This window comes from Ambystoma mexicanum, chromosome 7p, assembly GCF_040938575.1.
Source record: "Ambystoma mexicanum isolate Mex_15411 chromosome 7p, UKY_AmexF1_1, whole genome shotgun sequence".
NCBI classification, from domain to species: Eukaryota; Metazoa; Chordata; class Amphibia; order Caudata; family Ambystomatidae; genus Ambystoma; species Ambystoma mexicanum.
In genome coordinates this window covers 460191648-460212999 of record NC_090939.1, presented here as the reverse complement: position 1 = coordinate 460212999, position 21352 = coordinate 460191648, and the positions used below count along the sequence as shown (strand labels likewise).

Here is a 21352-nt window from a genome sequence, read left to right as displayed (position 1 = left end):
ACACCCCTCCCTATTCAAAACGCAGAAGATTGGCAGCACCCAACGCAGAGTAGAGCTGCCGTATATTCGCAACAGGAGTGGAGGGAAAAGAAAGTGAAAAACATTCAGAGAAAAGCAAAAGATGACAAGCCACAATCAACTTGCCATGTGGCCATCATGCAGCAGGCAAAGATGGACAAAGCGGAGTGAAAATACATACTGCAAAATACACAACTGCAACCACTAAACGCACAACTATTCAAATTTGTGAAATTCACTTTTTAAGCAAAACAAATTATTGATATTTCTGTATATGTGCAGCAGTGCCTAGGCCAAAATAGAATTAATTGTATGCACTGCCAAACACGCAAAAACCTTTAACAACCATAAACACCCCTCCCTATTCAAAACGCAGAAGATTGGCAGCACCCAACGCAGAGTAGAGCTGCCGTATATTCGCAACAGGAGTGGAGGGAAAAGAAAGTGAAAAGCATTCAGAGAAAAGCAAAAGATGACAAGCCACAATCAACTTGCCATGTGGCCATCATGCAGCAGGCACAGATGGACAAAGCGGAGTGAAAATACATACTGCAAAATACACAACTGCAACCACTAAACGCACAACTATTCAGTGATGTGCAATACATTCAAAGACAAAACTAAACAAAAAATAAACAGCACGTTGAAATTCCAACAATGTCGTCTTATTTTATGTTTAGTGTTTAATGATAGGTTAAATCGGAACGGTGTGAATTTCACTTTTTAAGCAAAACAAATTATTGATATTTCTGTATATGTGCAGCAGTGCCTAGGCCAAAATAGAATTGTATGCACTGCCAAACACACAAAAACTTTTAACAACCATAAACACCCCTAAATTACCAAGATTTGTAGATTAAACTTTTATAGGTAGTAACCTTAACTTTTTATTTTAAAATGTTCCTACAATATGCATGTACAAAGATAGATCTAGACACACACATAGAAGAGAACTGACAAATCCAGAATACACATACATGTTTGGTTAGGATGGGACTGGGAGCAGGTTGCTTAAGAACGTAGTAATTCTTGTTATGCAATACAGTCCAGCGCCATTTCCTATATGGAAAGTAGGGCTACAATTATAACAGCAGTTATCATGGGAAGGGTTCTTCATAAAGATTCTGAGACAAGGTTCTCACAAATAACACAACATTTGTGATTAATACGACAGAGGATTTATGATAAAGATCTTTATTGTAAATACAATATCAAAGATTCCTGAACATGGCAGCCTGTACACACATATTCAAGAGTCGTAACAGTCAAAGGTTTAGTGTTGCCAACAAGTGTTGCCTTTATAACGTGTGGTGGCATATGGGGCACATAATTGAGGTCAACAGCACTGGAAATTAAAAGCTAAAAGACATTTTGCGTAATGACTTGTGCAATTTGACTATTTTCAATTCTCTGATCACTACTTCTATATCTGCGGGTAAACAGAATGCTGTTGTAATGTATCTTTCAAATACTTCATGCTCAATAATTCTGGGGATACTTATGGATGTGATACGACTAGTGTAATTGATTTTAAAATACATCAACATATCCAAGTAGAAACCGCTTCGAAAATTGTCAAGCAGCTTAGAATGGATGAATTTTTCCTACCAAAGAGATGGAGCAACACAGTTTTTCAAATCAGCTTCTTTATAAAATAGGCATTTTCCATCTGCACTTTTTTATTAATTAAACTAGCTATTATCTTGCACCTTACAGAGCCTTTCTGTATTGGTTTTACATTTTAACCTTGCCTAGTGGACAAAGATCTAAAACACTAAACGCTGGGTTCCTTCGGGATCCAAGAAGTTAATCTGTGTGATCTAAAATTATGTTCCCAGATGAAGGTTGTTTACAATCTAGGTGTCGCAAGTCCAAATATATTGAAAAAAACAGACATGGGGGCAGATGAGGGCAATCAGGTTGCCATGTTTTTACTGATGGATTAACTCGCATACAGCTAAAAATCATACTGCGGCTATCTGAGCATTTTGCTAAGCCTACAATAATAAGTCACATTACACCTCAGTGTAAAACCAAACATCAGATGGAAAAACCGACAAAGCAAGGACCACTGCTCTGGTAAGGGGGTAGACACCCAGGACCTGCTAGGAGAAATGAAAGCATAACATGTCCCATAGTTCAGGGGCTGTTCATTCGCTATTGCAAGTACTAGTAAAATCTGTATGATTTATTTCTCAAAACAGTTGTGCAAACAGCTCTAGAACGTCATTTTTATTGCATCTCTTCTTCCATAGTTTATTCACTTTTTTTTCACAGTGCACGTCCTTGTTATGGCATCAGCACTCCTCAAATGAAGACTCATTTGGCAATAAGTTAATAACTTCTACTAAACCTATGTAATTTTTGTGGGTGGCGGGAATTCCTTTGCCACACACATTCTTAATGATCTAGCAACATTTCCACTGCAACTTCTATCAGCAATGTTTGAAATTCGCTTTTATTTTTGGTATAGTAGCAAATTCGAAAAAATACTTTTTTTAGGATAGCTAAAATTATCTCAAAAGAGGTCAGTTCCAAACAGAACGTGAGCATGTCCAGCAGGGCGGTATTCTTTGGAGAATGGACTGCTGTAACGGTCATCTACATCTTGATAATTCAAAGTGCGATTAATTCCCCCTGGCAGTGATTGCAGCAATTAAAGGTGATGTTTTCGTATCTGGTGTATGGGTGAAACCGTCCAATTTTCTTTTTTGCAGCAAAGAAGGACGATGGAGAAGATTCAGAAAATGATAGTTCATTACTTCCTTCTGTGCAGTTAACTGGAAGTAATATTCTGAGCACCTAAAACAAAACATTTTATTGCACATTAATATTCAAATTAAGGTTGTACAGTATGAAAATCAAGCACAACAACCCAACAGTACAATTCAGATATATTTTAAGGAACTAGGGATGGAAGAAAACACTAAGATATTTTATTCATGCAATCTTTGTCAGTCTATTAACTGAGTAACAGAACCCCTCCCTTCTCCAGGGCAAATATTCATACTTTGATTTGAACAACTTTACAGCTGCCAGACAGCTGTGCTCCTAAAGCATAAACAGCATGGGAGCTTCAAGTGTAGGTAAGTGTAATTTCTTTGCAAGTTTGCAGAATTGCAAACAAATATTTGGAGATTTACAGGGTACTATGAACTTCTATAAAAGGTAGCTGTACAGTGCAGCATTTATTCACTTGTAACTCCAAGATGGTGCATAAAGGTTGATCCGGACATGGCTAGAGACAAGATGGACAACTGAAACCATAGCATAGATTTAGATTACATGAGGACACATCGGCATGAGAGGGAGAGATGGATTGAATACCTTTATAAGCTGTTAGCAAGTGCATTTATATTGAAAGATGAATAGTAGTTTAGGATGAAGTGAACCTGCTAGCCTGGTTGAAGATTGTGTTTTTTTTTAAATGTGTATTTAGCAGAGGAGTGCTTCTGTCAGAAAGCCTTAATAGTAACCAAGCCATTCCAATTTTACGGTGATGTTATGTAATACAACCGTTATGTAATACAATGTAAAGCACACTTTTGCCATGTTGGTGGTCTCACTGAGCGTGGCCCTGCAAGGAAAGAGGGGTTGGCTGTTAAAGGATACATTGGAAGGTCAGCAAAAATCCCAACGTGTTCATGAATGCATGCTGGAAGTACCAGAATCCTTGCGTCAGTATTGCCACCCCCTGGGTTATAATTACGTTTTAGAGACCTAGCCTGAGGGCTGTACCAGGAGTTACTGGCCGAGAAGATGGAGTTAAAGGTCTGAGCTCAGCCCGCCGACAAGTAGATTAATGAGCGGGGAGGTTGTTAGTTTGCTGACCCAGCCGCGTCTGTAAGGTGCAGACCGGGGTAGGAGTACTGCACTGAGAGCCATTGCACTGGTAGCAGATGCTCCCAGCACAGAGCTTCCTCTAATCAGGGCAGTGCCATGCCGAGAGTCCTAAAAGGAGTGGTGCTGACAGAAATGCTCTCGGTGAGGTGATCAGAGGTAGTGCTGCGCCGAGAGCCCTGCCAGCAGCGCACTCCCACATCAGAGAATGACGCGGCATCCTGTATTGGCCAATTTCCAGGCCATATGGGCATTCAGAGCCATACCAGCCTGATGGCCTCAAAAACATACAACGGTGGGAGTGCCATGTCTCTCCCCCAGTACATAAGTGATAAATATGAGGACATCTCCTTGTCTCATCGGATCTGGTGAGGGTGAAATGAATGTGATGGAAAGGTTTCCTATTGCATTACGGTACTTTCTGTTTTATGATGCCTTTGCAATGTCTATTCCCATATGAGCCCTAGTGTTTTTTGTTTTTCTTTAAATCCTAGTGGACTATTGGCCTTTCCCAATACTTGCCCTTAAATCCAATGGTGAAGCATGTGCTGTAAAGAGTGTTGGGCTCAGCACTTTCAGGATGTTTAGGGGGACTAAGTAAAGGCTACCCAGCAGCCATCTTTGGGCTACAATGGTTATATCCAGTCCTAACAATGGAGCCTTCTTTTTGAGTGGAAGCAAATCATGGTGCGGTGGACCTTGGCACCTCGCTCGAGGAGGACGGGACCGAAAGTCGACAAGGCTATCAAAGTGAACCAGATTTATATTTGCATGCGTTGATAGGCAAGCACTACAAGGTCAAAGACAGACCAAGTTGGAATACAAAAGGAGTTAATTGACTCACAAGCCTGGGAATTATTACCCAGGAGTTTTGTAGGGATGCAGGAGTATGGGGGCAGTCAGGTCAAGCCTCTAGAGGTCGAAAGGGAGGTGGAGCTGGGTAGTGGAGCAAAACGGGATGCTAATTATTGTAAGATTTGCAATAAAGGCCTTGCTTGTTTATTCTTTGAAACTCCTCTGGTGATATTTTCTGCTCATCCATAGTTGCACTACCATCCAGGGTTCACATCAAGGAACAGGTAGTTCCCCAGGCTTTCAAAGATTCCCCCGCTTCCTCTAAGGGGAAACCAGGTGACCTTGTCACACTTAATAGGAGCCATGATTTCAAGAGAGAACGCAGGGTCCTAAGCTGCCTAATTACCCAACTACAGTTTTGTGCCATCAAAGGCCATGCTGAGTGCTTTACTTCGCTCCTCAAAGAGATAATGTAACCCTTCGACTGCCTTTAGAATCCAAATACGCAGTGAAATAAATTTCCCAGTTTACCAATGAACCTATATATGTCCAAATTGCCACTGGAAATCATATACCTAGCGGTCTGAGGCACGGGGGAAAAGGGGTAGCAAGTCAAAAGGTCCAGACATGTGGAAACAAGGGTTTGCAGTACTATACAGTGTATACAAAGTTCAATACCAGGTTTAGAGAAACTATGGTGGGGCTCAGCAGAATTGGTCCGTATCCCAAGATACAATGCCCAAGTTTGATGTAGCATGGGTAAAGGGATGTTGGATCATACCATACTTTTTATCCCAAACGAGGGAGGGATGAAGTGAAAAAGTGGTGCTGCAAATCAAAGAGCATCTCAGTGCGCATCCTGAATCACAGTTGGTAAACAAGAGAAGGCAGGAAAAGCAACAGAGGAAAATTGAGAATGGCGGACCAAAGGAAAAAAGGTTTTGAAGCATGTATTAAAGATGAGATGGTCTTCTATACCCAGCAAGTCTATCGTATCAGATAGAGTCGAATGCTGCTGCTGAATAACTGCTCGGCTTAGCCGATAATCTGACCACAGCAATAAGAGAAAAACTGAAGTTGAAGACAGCTTCCACTATGACACATCTCATCTAAAAAAAAAAATCGGATGTAGCTGTGTTGCAGCACCAATCGGTCTATTGCAAAATCCTGCCTGGGTGAAGTAATGTCAGTGAGGTATAGAAGGTCATAGTTTGAAAGGCAAGCATACTGGCATAAAAGGCATTCTTGGCTCAAATGAACGGTTACGCTGTTAGTGCTTTGCAAGGCCTAAAGGTATGCCATAACAGTCGTTGAGGATTAGCAATTGTCATGGCCAGGAAATAATGTGCACGGTTATGCAGTGAATAAAGTATGCTCGATCCTAATCGTCCTCTCCTATCCTGAAAACATGTTGCAACTTCTGTTTCACGTCCCATCATATTTAGATTTGAACCTGGCAAAGCACTCTGTGACCCCTCTGGATAGGATAGTGCTGAACAAAAATTTAAATAAATATGTTGCCAATAGGTGATTTAGCACTCCTCAAAATCGGTTAGGAGTATATAAGGTTAAATTGCCCCAGATACCCAAAATACTGGGGCAGGTGCCTAGAACACTATTCTCCCTAATGGGAAAAGGGGATGCTTATGTACTGGTTGGTTACCAATCCACTACACGTTGAAAAAATAATCTGCACACCTGAATGTGGGTATTGAATTCTTTGTTGATGCAATGTTCTTATTATTTATTGGCACACAATCCCCTGCAATACACACTGAAGGTAAATTTCACTTGGAACCATGTAAAAGAAAGATATCGATAAACCGCAGAATTTCATGTAATAATTCTGTAAGTAATTGGTGGGTATGGGCACAAGGTTTAAATACAAAGTGTCGCCACTGTGATGAAATGAATGTACTTGCAATTGATACTTGATAATTATTCTGAAGAGCTAAACTATGGTGGTGAATAGCTTCAAACAAAAAAGCAATTGAAGCGAAACAGTTCGTTCAGCGTTACCTTTTCAGCCATTTTTTCAGCTGGGGTGCTACAGAATTCTTTTGATGTGGGTGTGACCTTTGCACTGCTCGAGTCAGTACTTCCAAGTAGGTGAGAGTTCACTGCTTTTGCCAAATTATGATTTGTCGTTGCCAACTCTGCTGTATTATGTGGTTCAACACTTGGATGATAAGTCTGCTCTCTGCCCCACTGTAGAGAAAGTAGAAGCTGTTCCAATAGCCTGAGGAAGAACACACATGTGAATTATCCAGGATTTCAGATACACAGACACAAACTTAAGAACAACAAACGTTCCATGATGGTCGGTGCTGCATTAGCAGATCACCTTCACATGAAGAAGCAGAGAAACACATTCCAAAGCGGAAATATATATTGCTGCAGATTCTGGGATAAAAACAAATCCGTTTAAAGTTAATCACTGAGGTGGCTAAAAAGTATCAGGACAGTGGTTAATATCAGTTACATATGTCAACTTAAGTTTTGATTAATATAGAATGGCAGTGCCAAGGTGTTCGTGTAGAAAGGTCTCTCCGATAGGCCCTTAATTGCCGTTTCCTTTAAGTAAAGACAAAAAATATATTTCCACAAATAATAAATTTGTAAACAGTTTACTATTGTAAATGAAAGTTACATTCCCGACATATGGCGGTCTAATACAAAAAGCAAGTTAGATCTTTTCTTTCAATACGCCTTCTGGCACAACTGTATTGACGTCAAAGCAACGAGAGCAGAGAAAACCAAGAAAGTTGCATCGTCACGTGCCGTAACCCTCAATAAAATGGTCCTTCTCGGTTATGTACCTATGTACAGATTAATGTAAAAAGGTGTTTTGAGTAGCACACAGCTATGATTAGTATGCCTTCGTAGTATCACCAGAAGCACATGTGTATGTCTGCACTGCCAGGCTGTTTCTTTCAGGTAGTTGTGCTGATGTCGGACATGCCATTTGGGCTTTACCTCGGACTTAAAAAAAATGATCTCCCTAGCCCCCAATGGGTTAACAATTTACTTTAACTTGTTTTTATTGAATTTTAGGAAAGGTAAATGGGAAAGATTCACAAATGGAGTTCTTATAGCCAATTCATAGTAGAGGGAGAGTGGTAAGTATGGACCGTTCCAGCGGCATAGGAAACAGGCCGAGCAGAAACATCAGATAGATTTCATATGCAGTTGCATCGAGTCATCAAATTTGACTGGTATAGCATTATAGCCAATAGAATAAGGGGGGGGGGCGAGAACAACGTTCCAAATATCAAACAGCTTTCCACTGAAACGGTTTCTACCAGTAACAGGAGTAAATGCCTCTGGTGTTACATGATGGCACAATGCATGCTCCTGATCTCAGCAATAAGAAATGCATCTGAGCCAATTTTAGACACCTGGAAGCAGAATTTAATAACATGCAATCACCATCCGGCAGCTAGCCAAGACAAACACCAGCCCCCACCCTTCCACCAGAGATCCCGAGAAACTTTGGTAAAACCCAACACACAGCCGGGGGCCACAAAGGGATGCCAAGCAACTCGTTAGCACTGTAAGCACTTCTTGCTAGAAAACAGATATGGGAGGACAACCCCATGACAAATGCAGGAAATCAGCACCTCACATTCGACATAGATCACACAAATGCAGCACAAGGTGGAAGAACTTGCTCAGGCTAGCGGGTGTATGAAAAAGTTGATGGAGGAAGTGGGGAAATGTAAATCTGTAAGTGAAAGACATTGGTTGTTTTGTTGACCAATGTACCACCAAAGCTACTCCCCCAAAGAAATGCCCAGGTAGCTCTCCAACTGATCTTGGAGGCCACTACAATTCATGTCAGAAGCTTGCAAGGCCGTGCATACAATGAGGACATCAACCTGCACTCCTCTTGCACCCTTTCTCATGAAATCGAGAGGTTGAAATGACTTCGGTTGATTGGAAAATTTCCGGTGGTACCTAAAGCTGTTTTAAGCTAAAAGTACAAACGGGACCTCCCCAGCCACTTGAAGAAATTCAATGACAGAAAGACGTCTCTCAGGAAACAGGTCCCATAATTGAGCAATCACTAGCTTGAAATAGTCTTCAGAAAGCACCTCTGAAACGTAACCAGGATTCCTGTTAGCTGAGAGAGAGGGAGTAGTGCCAAGTAAAGCAGGGACTAACCTGCCTCTCTTTACAACCTCTTTCATGCCTGACCAGTGCACTGTACCCAGTCTCCTTACCCGAACTCCAATGAGCACAATCAACAGACATGACACGTGTGCTCCAATGGCATGCTCCAGGTAAACATGGTGACCTGGACACTGTGCAAACCAATACATACATAGAGGGCCTGCAAAACCAGGTAGTATTTCTCAATGTCAGGAACATAGTCCTGTCCATCATATGGCAAGGTGAAAAAATGTCTGCTGAACCTAGCCTATTTTGCAGCCCAAATCAATCTCAATTACAGAACACAATTTCTTCCAAATAAATCTGGCCTACATCCTGGGATACACTAAAAATAAAATACAAAAAATAGAAATCAAGGGTGTACTATCATTTTGAGGAGTGCACCAACCCAAAATTGATTGAGGAAACTTGATCCATCTCTCTATCACAGCCTCAACATTACCAACAGCAGTTACACAATGTAGGCAAATCAGCAGACCACCACACCATGGTATGTCATGTCACTGTTTTGGCTTCTCCATCTGAATACCTGGCACCTGATCTACCCCTTTCCATAATAGGGAAAATGTTAGGATTAGGCTGATTCAAACTCAATTCATTGCTGCCCTAATACCACTATACATTTTCCAGGGTACACCGAGTATTCTGTGAGGGGTGCTATTGCAAGAGAAGTTGTCAGCATATAAAGAGACAACTACCATAGATGAAAGGAGTTGAACCACCTTTGTGGCATCAAACCCTCTCATACAAGCAGCCAATAGTACAACTGTAAGCATCAACAGAAAAGGATAAAAGAGCCAACCCTTCGATATGCCTCTCTAATGTGAATTCCTGGTATGTGGTGAAAATATTCTATTTTGTTTTGAAAATCAAATTGTATTGGTATTTTATAACAGAGAAGATCAGCATACAGAATAGACATTATTTTCGCAACCCCCACCCCCTGCGATGCCTCCCCACCCACTTTCCCCTCTTCCAGCGCATAGCCCATAAAACATAACAATTAGAGGCAGCAACCCCTCACTCCCCTTCCCACGCTCGTTGCCTCTGTAATTCCGGTTAACTGCCATATTGAGCAAAAAGGGGTAGCCACATCTCTCCGATCCTCACCCTGGCCTCATTAAGAATATGGGTCATATACTCCATTTCATAAATCCCCCCTGACTTTCTGTAGCCATTCCTTCTACATGGGGGTGCTGTCCCATTTCCAAAAATACCCATTTCCAAAATAGCACCACCCAACACCTAGCTGCCATAAACATCGTACAGGTCATGTGGTTCCCCTGATCCTACTTTTCATGCTCATCCCACACCCCAAATAACAGCCCCCAGGGTGAAATTGTTTTTGAAATCCCATCCACCCCCTTAATCCTCCCCCAATAAATCTGCATATGGGTACATCCCCACCATATATGTTAGCAGTCTGTTCCGGGATGTCGGCACCTGCAGCATCGCAAGTACACTCCCGGATACATCCTGGCCAAGAGGGCAGGGGGGGGTGGAGGGGGTGCCAACGGTGTAGGATCTTAATCGCCTGCATTCTTTATTGGAGAGAGACCGTAGAGTGCGTGACCCATGTACACAGTGTGAGCCATAAATCACCCATTTCCCACTGGAGGTCCTTGGCACTACCGCACCCTAGCCGATAAACAGTATCTTGTACAGGCTCGCTATACGCTCCTTTGTGTCTCTGCCCTGCAAGAGTAACGACTCAAAGGCCATACGATCTCTTGGCAGATTATTCCCCAACGCGCATTCTGGAGTGCACCCTTCAGCAGCAAAGAGCGAAACGGGGAGAGTCGACCTACGTGGAGACAGTCTTCCAATGTGCCCATGGATAAGATCTCCCCCCTTCTCCCATATCTGTCCTGTCCTACCGAGGCCTGCCTCGTCCCATTCCTGGAACTGTAGGGGTTCCGCTGTGCGGTTCCTCAACGGGGGGGGTGGGCAGATAGAGCACAGGGGGAGGGCCACGTCATAATCCACCTCATGCTACCCCCTTCTTTCCATACCGTCCACAACACCTCTAGTAAGGGGTGCTGCAGGACCTCACGTGGAATCTCCTTCTGTGGCACCCATAGCCATCCACCCAGGGAGACAGGGGTCAGGTTCGAGTTGTCCATAGCCACCCACTGTTTCTCAGAATGCGGCTCTAGATGGTGAACGATTATGCTTAGCTAGGTCACCTTATAGTAAGTCACCAAGTCCTACCCCCCCCTTCATCTTTCGTGAGGGTGAGAACTTTATACGCTATTCTGGATCTCTTCCCCGCCCACAGAAACTTCAGAAGCCTACGTTTGACCACCTCTAAGAAGGCCGTAAGAACCACAACCAGGAGCATCTGGAACAAAAGAACACGTTACTTACCCCTGGTAACGTTCTTTCGAATGGATGTTCCTCCCACGTATTCCTCATCTTTGATATACGCATCTCATCATCTTTGCTGCTTCAGCAAAGATTTTCTCGGCAGAGGGCACTGTTCACAATGTTGTCGTGTCGATGTCACTCGAGGGCCGCCGTGGCGCGTAAACGTCATCAGCAGTATAAATAGCTTGTGCAGCACCCGCTTGCTTCAGTTCTGTTTTTTCGTTCCATCAAATCGAGGAACTAAGCAGGCATACTCCAGACTGCAAGCTCTCCGGTAACGCAGAGTGCAAATCACGTTAATTGCATGGTGGAGTAGGCTGGGAGGGGCGATGAGGAATACGTGGAAGGAACATCCAGTCGAAAGAACGTTACCAGGGGTAAGTAACTTGTTCTTTGAATGGATTGTGCCCTCCCACGTATTCCTCATCTTTGATAGACTCCCAAAGCAATGACAATTTGGAGGAGGGAGTAGTATTTAAATTAATCTTGAACAGAATGAAGGACTGCATTAGCAAAAATACCTCCTTGGGTGGAAGAGGAGTCCAAGCAATAATGCTTAACAAACGTATGAATGGATGACTAAGTCGCCACAGAGCAAATGTCAATTATAAGGACACCCCTTTGTAGAGTCGCAGAAGTTGCCATGCCCCTCGTGGAATGAGCTCTAAGCCCTTCCGGTGGGTCTTTGCCCGCCAATCTGTAGCATTCGCTAATAGCCAGTGTAATCCACTGGCATATGGTGTGTTTAGTTACTGCAAGTCACAATTTAGGCCCGGTATATCTCACAAATAGTTGATCATCATGGCGAAATTCTGCCATTCTTGGAATATAAAGGCTTAGAGCCCTTTTTCGATCCAGCCTATGCAGCATTTCCTCCTCTTTGCCCAAATGAGGGGGGGTAGGATCGAAAGATGGAGGTGTTATGTTCTGCGACAAATGGAAGTCAGAGACTACTTTCGGCAGGAATGATGGTTTTACTAGGATGACTAGCTTACCCTTATGAAAAGTAGTATAAGAAGGCTTGCATGAAAGAGCCTGCAACTCACTTTCCCTGCAGGCTGATGTTAATGCCACAAGAAGTGCAGTTTTCAGAGTTAAGAGCCTTAATGGGCAGAAATGTAAAGGCTTGAAAGGGGTACAAGTTAGATATTTTAACACAAGGTTTAGATCCCAAGCAGGGACATGAAATGGGACTGCAGGGTACACATTTCAGTCCCTTCAGAAATGGAACAATTTAAAGGTATTTTGAAATAAGAAACCTATTCAGAGGAGAGCTTAAAAATAGAAAGTGCCGACAGGTATACCTTTATGGTTCCAATCTGAAGCCCCAGATTAGCCAAATGGAACAGGAAAGAAAGTACCATAGGAGTGCCACACTGAAATGGGTCCACATTCTTGCCCTGGCACCAGTTATTGAATGTATTCCAACGACACTGGTACAAAGATTTGGTGTCTGGCCTTAATGTCGTCTCCAATCTGATCCCTTCCCCGATCCCACCGGATGGGGCCCTGACTTATTGAGATTCACATTAAACCCGGATAATTGCCCGTATACCTCTAGTCCAGCTAATCATTTTGGGAGGGATAGCTGGGGTCGAGTTATGTATAGGGGGCATTGTCCGCAAAGAGGCTGAGTTTGTACTCTTGCCCCCGCCCCCCACCCGCACCCCCCGGATTTGGCTGTCTGCCCCTCTGTCTATTGCCTATGGTTCCATTACTAGAGCGTATAGGAGAAGCGACAGCCCTGCCAAGTTCCCCTTCCAAGCCTGAAAGGCTTCGATTCCTTCCAGTCTACTACTACTTTTGCCCTGGGTCTCGAGTACAAGGCCGCTACCCAGCTTACACACTTCTCCCCCATTCACACCGCTGTCGGGACCCCCCTTGCAGGAACGATCAACCAACACGGTCAAAGGCCTTTTCGCCATCGAGAGATAGTATCAGTGCTCCTCTAACCTCGGGCGAGTGTAGCACATGGGTTTTTCGAAGGTTATCAGCCCCCTGCCTATTCCTAATAAAGCCTGTCTCATCGTGGTGGACCAACTTCGGGAGGCATCTTTCCAACCTCATTGCCAATACCCACGCAAAGAGCTTGGCGTCAACATTAAGGGGAGAGATGGGCCTGTATGCCTGACAATATGTAGGGTCCTTCCCCGCTTTTGGTATCACTACTATCCTTGCTTCCCGGAAGGAGGGAGGGCACTGCACCAGTGTCACTAATGGCATTAAAGACCATCGCCAGGGGGCCTGCCAGCAGTTCTTGAAATTGTTTGTAAAAATCAGCAGTGCATCCGTCCTCCGCAGGTGCTTTACCGGCCTTCAACTTCCCAATGGCTGTTGCAACATCCTCGGTCGCGACTTTGGCTTCCAAGACCGCAATTGCCTCTGTGGTGAGTTTCAGGATTGCCAAGCCCTCTGGGTATGTCCTAACCGCATCGTCCCCAATTTCCAGCACCTTTCTATACAGTGCCTCATAATACGCAAAGCATCCAGGGATCCCTTCCTGTGGCCCGACCAGATCCCCATCTGTGCCCCTAACCCTCTCAACTAGCTTGCCTCCTCTGCTGCCCCGGACCATGTTAGCCAGCAGCGACCCCACCCGGTCCCCTTTTTCATAATACCGTTGTTTAGTATGCCTAATTTTCTTGATTACCTCACCTATTAATGTACCATGTAGGGAATGCCTCTTATCCCGGATGTCTTGCAGGAGGTCTGTCCTGTCCCATTCAGCTGTGCACAGAGCCCTTGGATTTCCTCTCATAGTCTGTACTCAATGATCCCTCGCTCCCGTTTCCTCTGTGCCCCTTCCGCTATCAGAAGGTCCTGTATCGTGGCTTTGGCGGCGTCTCATGCTAAATTGGGGTGGACATCCCCTGTGTAGTTGGTCTCAAAAAAGGAGTGGATCTCCTTTCCCAGGCAATCTCTAAAAACTGACTGGGTCCCTAAGCAGGACATCATTACGCCACCATCCTGGGGTGACCGTCCTTAGCGTTGAAGTGCCAAGATGCCGTAACCATTTCGTGGTCCATCCACGTAACCGTCTTTGGGGGAAGTGATATAATTTTCTGTTCCTTCGGGACCAGTAGGAGATCTATCCTAGTGTAGGTAGAGTGGGGGGAGGGGCAGGGAAAGAATGTGTAGCCACCTGCTTGGGAGTGCGATGCCCTCCAGACGTCTACCCAAAAGTGGTCCTCCAGGAGGCCTGCAAAGGTTGGCCACTAGGTTAAAATCCCTCTTGCCCACTGGCATGTGACCCTCCCCCCATTCCTCGAATGCCACGAAGATCCTCCTCAAGAAGGGGAGCTGGCCTACATTTGGTGCATATACCGTGGCCAGGGTAAACGTGACTCCATCCACCTGGCCCTTGAGCACCAAGAATCTTCCCCCAAATCCACTCTTAACCTGGAGTCCTTTCATGTGGAAGGATCTTATACTATTCCTACCCCTTCCTTTTTGTGATTCCTGTTAGAGGCCCAAAACATTTGCCCCACTGCCCCCCCCCCCCCCCGCAACAGTCATTCCATCACCTGATTAAAGTGCGTTTCCTGTAGAAACAAAACAGATAGCTGTAGGGACCGGAACATATAAATCAGTGATCGTTTATTTGGGGAGTCGAGTCCCTTAAGGTTACTGGTTGCCACCTTCACCTCAACCATCTCCCTTTCTGGGTAATTTCCCTACACCCGGAACCTCAGCCCTATCCAGGATCCATGCTGCCTCTCCCCTGTGTGTGCTGGATCTCCCCTGTGCCCCCCCTCCATTCCCCCCTTCCCGTTTGCCCTCCCTAGCCCACAACAACCACCTCAAGAACAAAACACAAACAACCACGACATATAGCCCAAATACGTAGAGACACGTGGAAATCTCCAGGTCACCAGGGCATGTGGAGGCCAGCGGTTGGTCTCGCCTCCTCTTCATCGTTCACTTCGGGGGTGGTGGTTGCTGCACCCTTGAATTTCTAGCGTGTCTCAAGCTCCCCTCCTTCCAGAGTTCTTTAGGCTGGGAAAATGCACTTGTAAAACTTTCCCTCAGCTGGCGCTGGCTTTCCTGGCTGCGCTTCCTCTCTCTGCAGTCCCTTAAGGAGATTGTCTGCTTCCTCTTCCTGTTGAAGAACATAAATCTCCCCCTTGAGCTCAAACGCCAGGGCAAAGGGAAAGTGCTAGCGATATCTCACCGACTTTTCCTGGAGCCATTTCGTCAGGGCTCTATGTATATATACGGCGTTGATCCAGGGTGTGATCCTCACTTGGGCTCCCTACCATTCTATCGTGCCCATCTCTCGCGCCCATCGGAGGATTTCTTCTTTGTTACTGTAGTAGTGGCATTTTGCCACCACTGAGGGTGGTGATTCACCGGACCCTGCACCCCTATGAACCCTGTCGAATATGATTTCCCTCTCCAATGAGGCACCCAGTAGCTTGTGCAGCAGCCTCAACCGGGATTTCTCAAGGTCTTGTAGCGTTTCAGTGTCTGTCAGGGAACCCCCAAATGTGCAAATTGTTCAGACGTTCCCTGTTCCCAATGTCGTTCACCTTGCACCTCACCTCCCTGTGTTGGAGCTCCTTTAGTCCCATCCCAACTGCCACATTGCCTATGTCTGTTGCGCGTTGTGTGTGTTCTAGTGCTTCCACCCGATCCTAAACTTTTGTCCCTCTTTCCGTGAGGGCCCCTATTGTGCCCTGGACCTCCGCCCGAAATGCTCACAGCTCTGTGAGAACCGCATGAATGTCTTGGTGTATACCCCAGCTCCAATCCAGCCCTTGCTTTTCAGCCATATTATCCTCCTCGGTGGGGCCCTGTGCCGAGCCCCTGCTTGACTCAGGATTTGCCTTAGCAGGTGCGTGGGCCTTCCTTACTCCCCTAACCGGCAGCCCCTCTTCAGCAGAGTCTTTCCCAGATTTTCCCCTTAGCGTGTGGCTCCTCACCTCTCTTGAGCCCACCCAGGACTGTGCGCTTCTCTGGGGCTTCGCTGGGGTCTGCCCATCCCAGGCTTCCAGGTCGCTCCTGCCCAGGTCACCAGCCATCGGGGGTGGTCATCACCTCCCAGAGCCCCAGGAGGTCCGTGCCCACCTTCCAGTTACCTCACCTATGGCCACTTCGGGCCTAGGCCCACCACCTGGCCTGCAGCATTGTATTGGGGGAGGGGCTCCACCTCCACCAGGCCCACCTGCACCCCCCTCCTCATGTAGTGTCCTTCCACACGTTGCCGGGGTTCCCTTTCAGGTACCTCTATGCCTGGGGAGAACCTCCCCTCGGGCAGTGTTCCTCACCACAGTTCGCCTGTCAGCCTCTCCATGCGGCGGGGTCTGGTCTGCGTGTCTCTGGTGCTCAGTCTGTGCACCGGCGTTAGCCCCACTGCCGCAGGGCGGGACGTAACATGCCCTTCACCACCTCTACTCCGCCAGGGGTCTTGGAGACGGGGGCTCAGCTCACCGATGCCACTTCGGGTCAGGGCTCGACGCCAGGTCCAGTTCCTCTCAGGCCCCTCGCTGCCCTTTCCTTCTGCAACGCTGTGTCGGGGGCAGCGGGGAAGGGTCTGCGCTTCCCCCGGGCCATTCCCCTGCTGCATTCTGCATCTAGCACATGGTGCCGGGGCTCTCTTTACACTCGCTCCGATTGGGCAGGGTGAGGCGAACTGCACCTCTGGTCCTCCTCACAGTTCGGCCGCCGTGCTCAGTAGGACTGTGCAGCGGGTCTCTCTGCTGCTTCAGGTCTGCGCCTGAGGCAGCATCGCTGCCACAGACCGGGGATCGTAATCTGTCCCACCCTTTGCCTGCTCTGCTTTAGGTCCTGGAGTTGGGGGCTCGGCTTCTCTATGGTCGGCACCTCCTCCAGTTGCACACCCGCTGTTTGTCCGGTCCTTATAATAATAAATAGTAAGGCCAAGCCCAGAGCACCACTCTCACGCGGCCATCTTCTTCCGTGCTCCCCGTGGTCTACCATCCCTTTCTTTTTTGCAAAAGCAAAAAAGACGGATTTAGAAAGATTGCTCATATCGGTTGTTTTAAATCCAACGGTCATGGCCCTGCCGTACACAAGTGTGTGCAGAGGCAGACAGTCGTGGCCGGGACAGGCAGGGGAAGATGAAGTTGCGGGCGAGAGTGGTGTTTGTGTGTATGTTGGGGTGAATGTTTGTAGTGGGAGGGGAGAGAGAGAAGGTAAGTATGTTTGTGTGTTGAGGATTGTTTGTCTCAAGGAAGAGGTTGGGTGGACTATTAAGTGGGTGTTTGTATGAGTTTGTGTAGAAATGTTTATGAGGGGGAGGGGGTGTAGAAGCAAAGGAGTGAGAAATAAAAGTTACTCACCGTAGTGACTAGAGTACTCATAGTACATAGTCCCCTTTCCTCTGTTCTTGTGGGCGTCGCCCAACATGGGGACAGTACCGGAACCTGTGTCAGCGTAAAATTGAGTTTCCCCGCAGAGCATGACCTCGGCAACGCCCTGCCAAGGCAACACCACCCGGCACCTCCCCCAAGATCCCTTTTAACACACCAGACGCTTTGATACCTGGCTGCGCTTATTACAGATTAGCCACTGGCATACTATTGTACTCCAGTCACTAGGCTGAGTAACTTTAATAACTCATATGTCCCCGACCCCTTTCCTCCATCCTTGTGGGGGATTCCATGAACAAGACATAGGGTGGAGCTGTGGTGACCTGCCTCATAGTTAGGACGCAGCAAAAAGGTTCGTCAGAACCGCCTGACCAAATTCTGCATTGCGCCTGGAGCTTGTGTCCAGCGAGTAGTGCTTACAGAATGCTGACGAGTGGCCTACATAGCTTGCGGATGACATCCCAAGAAACAGGTCTCTGAAACGTGAGGGCCATGACCTTGGCCCTGACCGCATGGGCATGAATCCCCTCAGGAACCGGTCTGCTCATAGCCGTGTACACTGCTGAAATGGCCTGAACCAGCCAACGAGCAATGGAAGCCTTGGAAACTCGAGAGCCTGGCAGGAGCCCCCAAAAGTCAGAAACAATGCCCCAGACTTCTTGAAGGATTTCGTCAACTAGAGATAAAACTCGACGACTCTCTTGAGATCCAAGGAATGCAGGGACCTCTCTGCCTCCAACTGTGGGTTCGGGAAGAACACCGGCAGGCAGATCTCCGGATTCAGATGAAATTGAGAGACTACCTTGGGCAAGAAGTTTGGGTGACCTGGTCGTTGTGAAACATGGTGAAGGCCTTGCACGAGGACAATGCCTTCAGCTCACTAACCCTGTGCTCAGTGGTGAGAGCCACCAGTAAAACTGCCTTTAGTATCACCAAGTGGATGTCCACAGAAGCCATTGGCTCGAAGGGCTTGCGCTGCAAATCTGCAAGAACCATATTGAGGTCCCAAACTGGGTGGGGCCTATGCACTGGAGGAAAAAGCCTAGACAACCCCTTAAGGTGGGCTGCCAAAAACACATGCTCAGAGGAATTCTTGTGACCCCCAAAGTATCCACCTGAACTCCAGAACGAGCCAGGTGTACTGAAAAAGCCAATACGTCATCCAAAAGACAGGTGACTGGGTCCAGGTGCTGGTCACGAGCCCAATGGCAAAACCTAGTCCATTTGCTCTTATACTGGGACTGAGTTGAGGGCCTCCTGGCCTGCTGAATGATGTCCCAGTGGTCATCCGAAAATGGAGCATGCTGAAGCCTCAGCTGATCAGGAACCAAGCCGCCAGGGCTAGTTTGGCCGGGTCTGGATGTTCCACTGCCCCGCCTTGCTGAGTCAGGAAACCCGGGTTTGGGATCGGAAGATGGACGGGACCCTGAGAGCACAACTGCAGCAGATCCGAAAACCAGGGTCTCGAAGGCCAGTGGGGGTGGCGGGGGCAACCAGGATGAGGCTGCAACCCATGGAGGAGCGGAACTTGCAGAGGGTTCGTTGGAGTAGAGGGTAGGGTGGGGACGCACAACACCTGCGGCCATGCAAAACGATCTGGAAGGCGACTCCCAGTGACCCCCCCAACCCCGACTCGCCCATGAAGCAAACTGGGGGCACTTCGAATTCAGAGGGGGATGCAAACAAATCCAGGTCTGTGAATCCCCAATGCTGGAACAGGGGCAACAAGGAGTCGTAGTGCAACTCTCACTCACTCATAGGTGTTGAACCCCAAGCGAATCAACTGGTTTGCGTCTGCATTGCTGTCCCCTGGAAAGTGGACTGCCGAAATCCAACTCAGTCAGGGCCCATTCCTAGATCAAAACCGCCTCCATGCAGAGGTGAGGGCAGTGGATGCCACCCTGCTTGTTCATGTAAAACATAGTAGAATTGTCCGTCCCGATTAGAACAGACGCGTCCCTGGTGAGGCCATGAGGGACAGGCCCACTGCCTCGAGCCCGAGCAGACTGATTTGCAAAAGGGCTTCTGTTCTGGACCATGCTCCATAAATCACATAGCCCTCTAGAGTAGTCCTCCAACCCGAGAGGGAGGAGTCCGTTGTCACCATCAGGGTAGGCTCCCACTGAAACATTGTCCTCCATCAGCCAGCAGCGAAGATCAGGCAGCACGAGCGGTGGTATTGGGATCCTGTCCGACTGGGCTCCAGTCTCCTGATCCCAATTGGCTGCAAGATGGAGCTGGAGGCGCCTCATCCTGAGGCAAGCATGCTTTACAGTGAGCATGCAAGAGGCCATCAGGCCCAGAATGTGCTTGAACCACCATGCCGAGGTGGTCGAGTTGGCCAGAAAGTGTCCCACCACCTTGCGGAGGGACATAAGCCTCTCAGGCGTGGGGAACACACGCTGAATGGTAGTCTTCCAAAGCACCCCTAGGAAGACCAGTTATTGAGAAGGGCATAACTTATTTCCTCTGGTTGAGGGAAAACCCCAGTTGATGAAGGATATCCACCAATCTGTGTCAGGAGTGCACCATCCCTTCGGGTGACCCCGCCCTCAAAAGCCAGTCGACCAAATAAAGGTATAGATGATGGCCCTCCAAGTGGAGAAGGCCTGCCACTGAGTTAAACAACTTCGTGAAGACATGGGGGGCCGAGTTCAGGCTGAAGGGCAGCACCTTGTACTGAAAGTGGTACAACGTAATCATGAACTGCAGAACCTTCTGATGCAGTTGATAGATGGGTACATGCAGGTACGAATCCTTGAGGTCCAAGGAACACATCCAGTCCCCTGCACACAAAGACTCAGCTATGTGAGCGGGATTAATCATCTTGAAGCGTTGCAGCGCTAAAGACAGAGTTGGAAATGACAGGTCCAGGACTACCCTGGTTATTCTTAGGTACCACAAAAATCCTGGAATAGTAACCAAAAGCCCCCATCTACAAGAGAAACTGGTTCTATCGCCTGCATCTCCAAGAGAGAAAGGACCTCCTCTAAAAGAGCCGATCTGATGAAGAGGAGAGGTTGGTAGAGGCAAAGGAAGAGGAAGACTCAGGCCCATGGAGACTACGGATAGGATCAACGGGTTGCTGAAAAGATGCCTCCAGGTGTCCTGGAACAGAACCAAATGCTGTGTTCCCCGACCAAGCTGTGTTCCCCGACCTTGATGTCACTGCTTCTTGGTTTTAGAGGCGTGGGCCGAGGAGGGGGGCGCGGAAAGACCTGTGCAACTTCCTCTGCTGCTTCCTCCTGTTGTCCCTGGGCGACCTGCGAGGTCTGTGTGTACCACGGTCCCGGAAACCCTTGAATCCGGAGAAAGTGCGAGGCTTGAACTTGGGCCTGCCCTGGGACTGAGGGAAGGATTTCTGACCTGGTTTTGTCAGGATGGCCAAGGACTTGGCGCTTTGAGTGGAGGTTTTCTTCTTTGTCCACTCATGATCGACGAATGAAAAAAGGTCCACGCCCTCAAAAAAGGGCAGATCTAGGATCCGCTTCTGCACATCAGAAGAAAACTGTGGCATGTAGCCATGCCGTCCTTATCTCAACCCCAAGGCACAACCCTCTGCTGGCTATGTCAATGTGGGAAACCAAGACTCCATGAGGTCCTGGGCAATGGCCCAGGGATCTGCCAGAGCAGCCTTGAAGGAGTCTTGCTTGTCTGAAGGGAGGTTGGGCAGAAATTCCCTGAGTTCCTGCCACAGCTTCTGGTTAGCCGTAGCCAAGAGGGCGTCTGCATTTGCTTGCTGCAGATGTAGTCCTGAGATGAAATAACAGTGCTTTCCCAAAGACTCAACGACTTTGTCGTCCTTGGAGAGGCAACTGGAGGTTGCT

General features: G+C 47.3%; 1 protein-coding gene across 2 annotated transcripts in view; it reads right to left on the bottom strand.

Moving 5' to 3' along the window:
* Nucleotides 1-1196: 1196 nt before the first annotated feature.
* Nucleotides 1197-21352, bottom strand: part of BLZF1 (basic leucine zipper nuclear factor 1) — a 343666-nt gene continuing 323510 nt past the window's right edge. For both annotated transcript variants that reach the window (XM_069636476.1, XM_069636477.1), the window contains 2 exons: nt 6673-6892; nt 1197-2820 (listed from right to left, as the gene is read on the bottom strand). In XM_069636476.1, the coding sequence (XP_069492577.1) occupies nt 2635-2820; nt 6673-6892 (406 nt within the window). In that variant the 3' untranslated portion in view covers nt 1197-2634. The remainder of the gene's footprint in view (nt 2821-6672; nt 6893-21352) is intronic.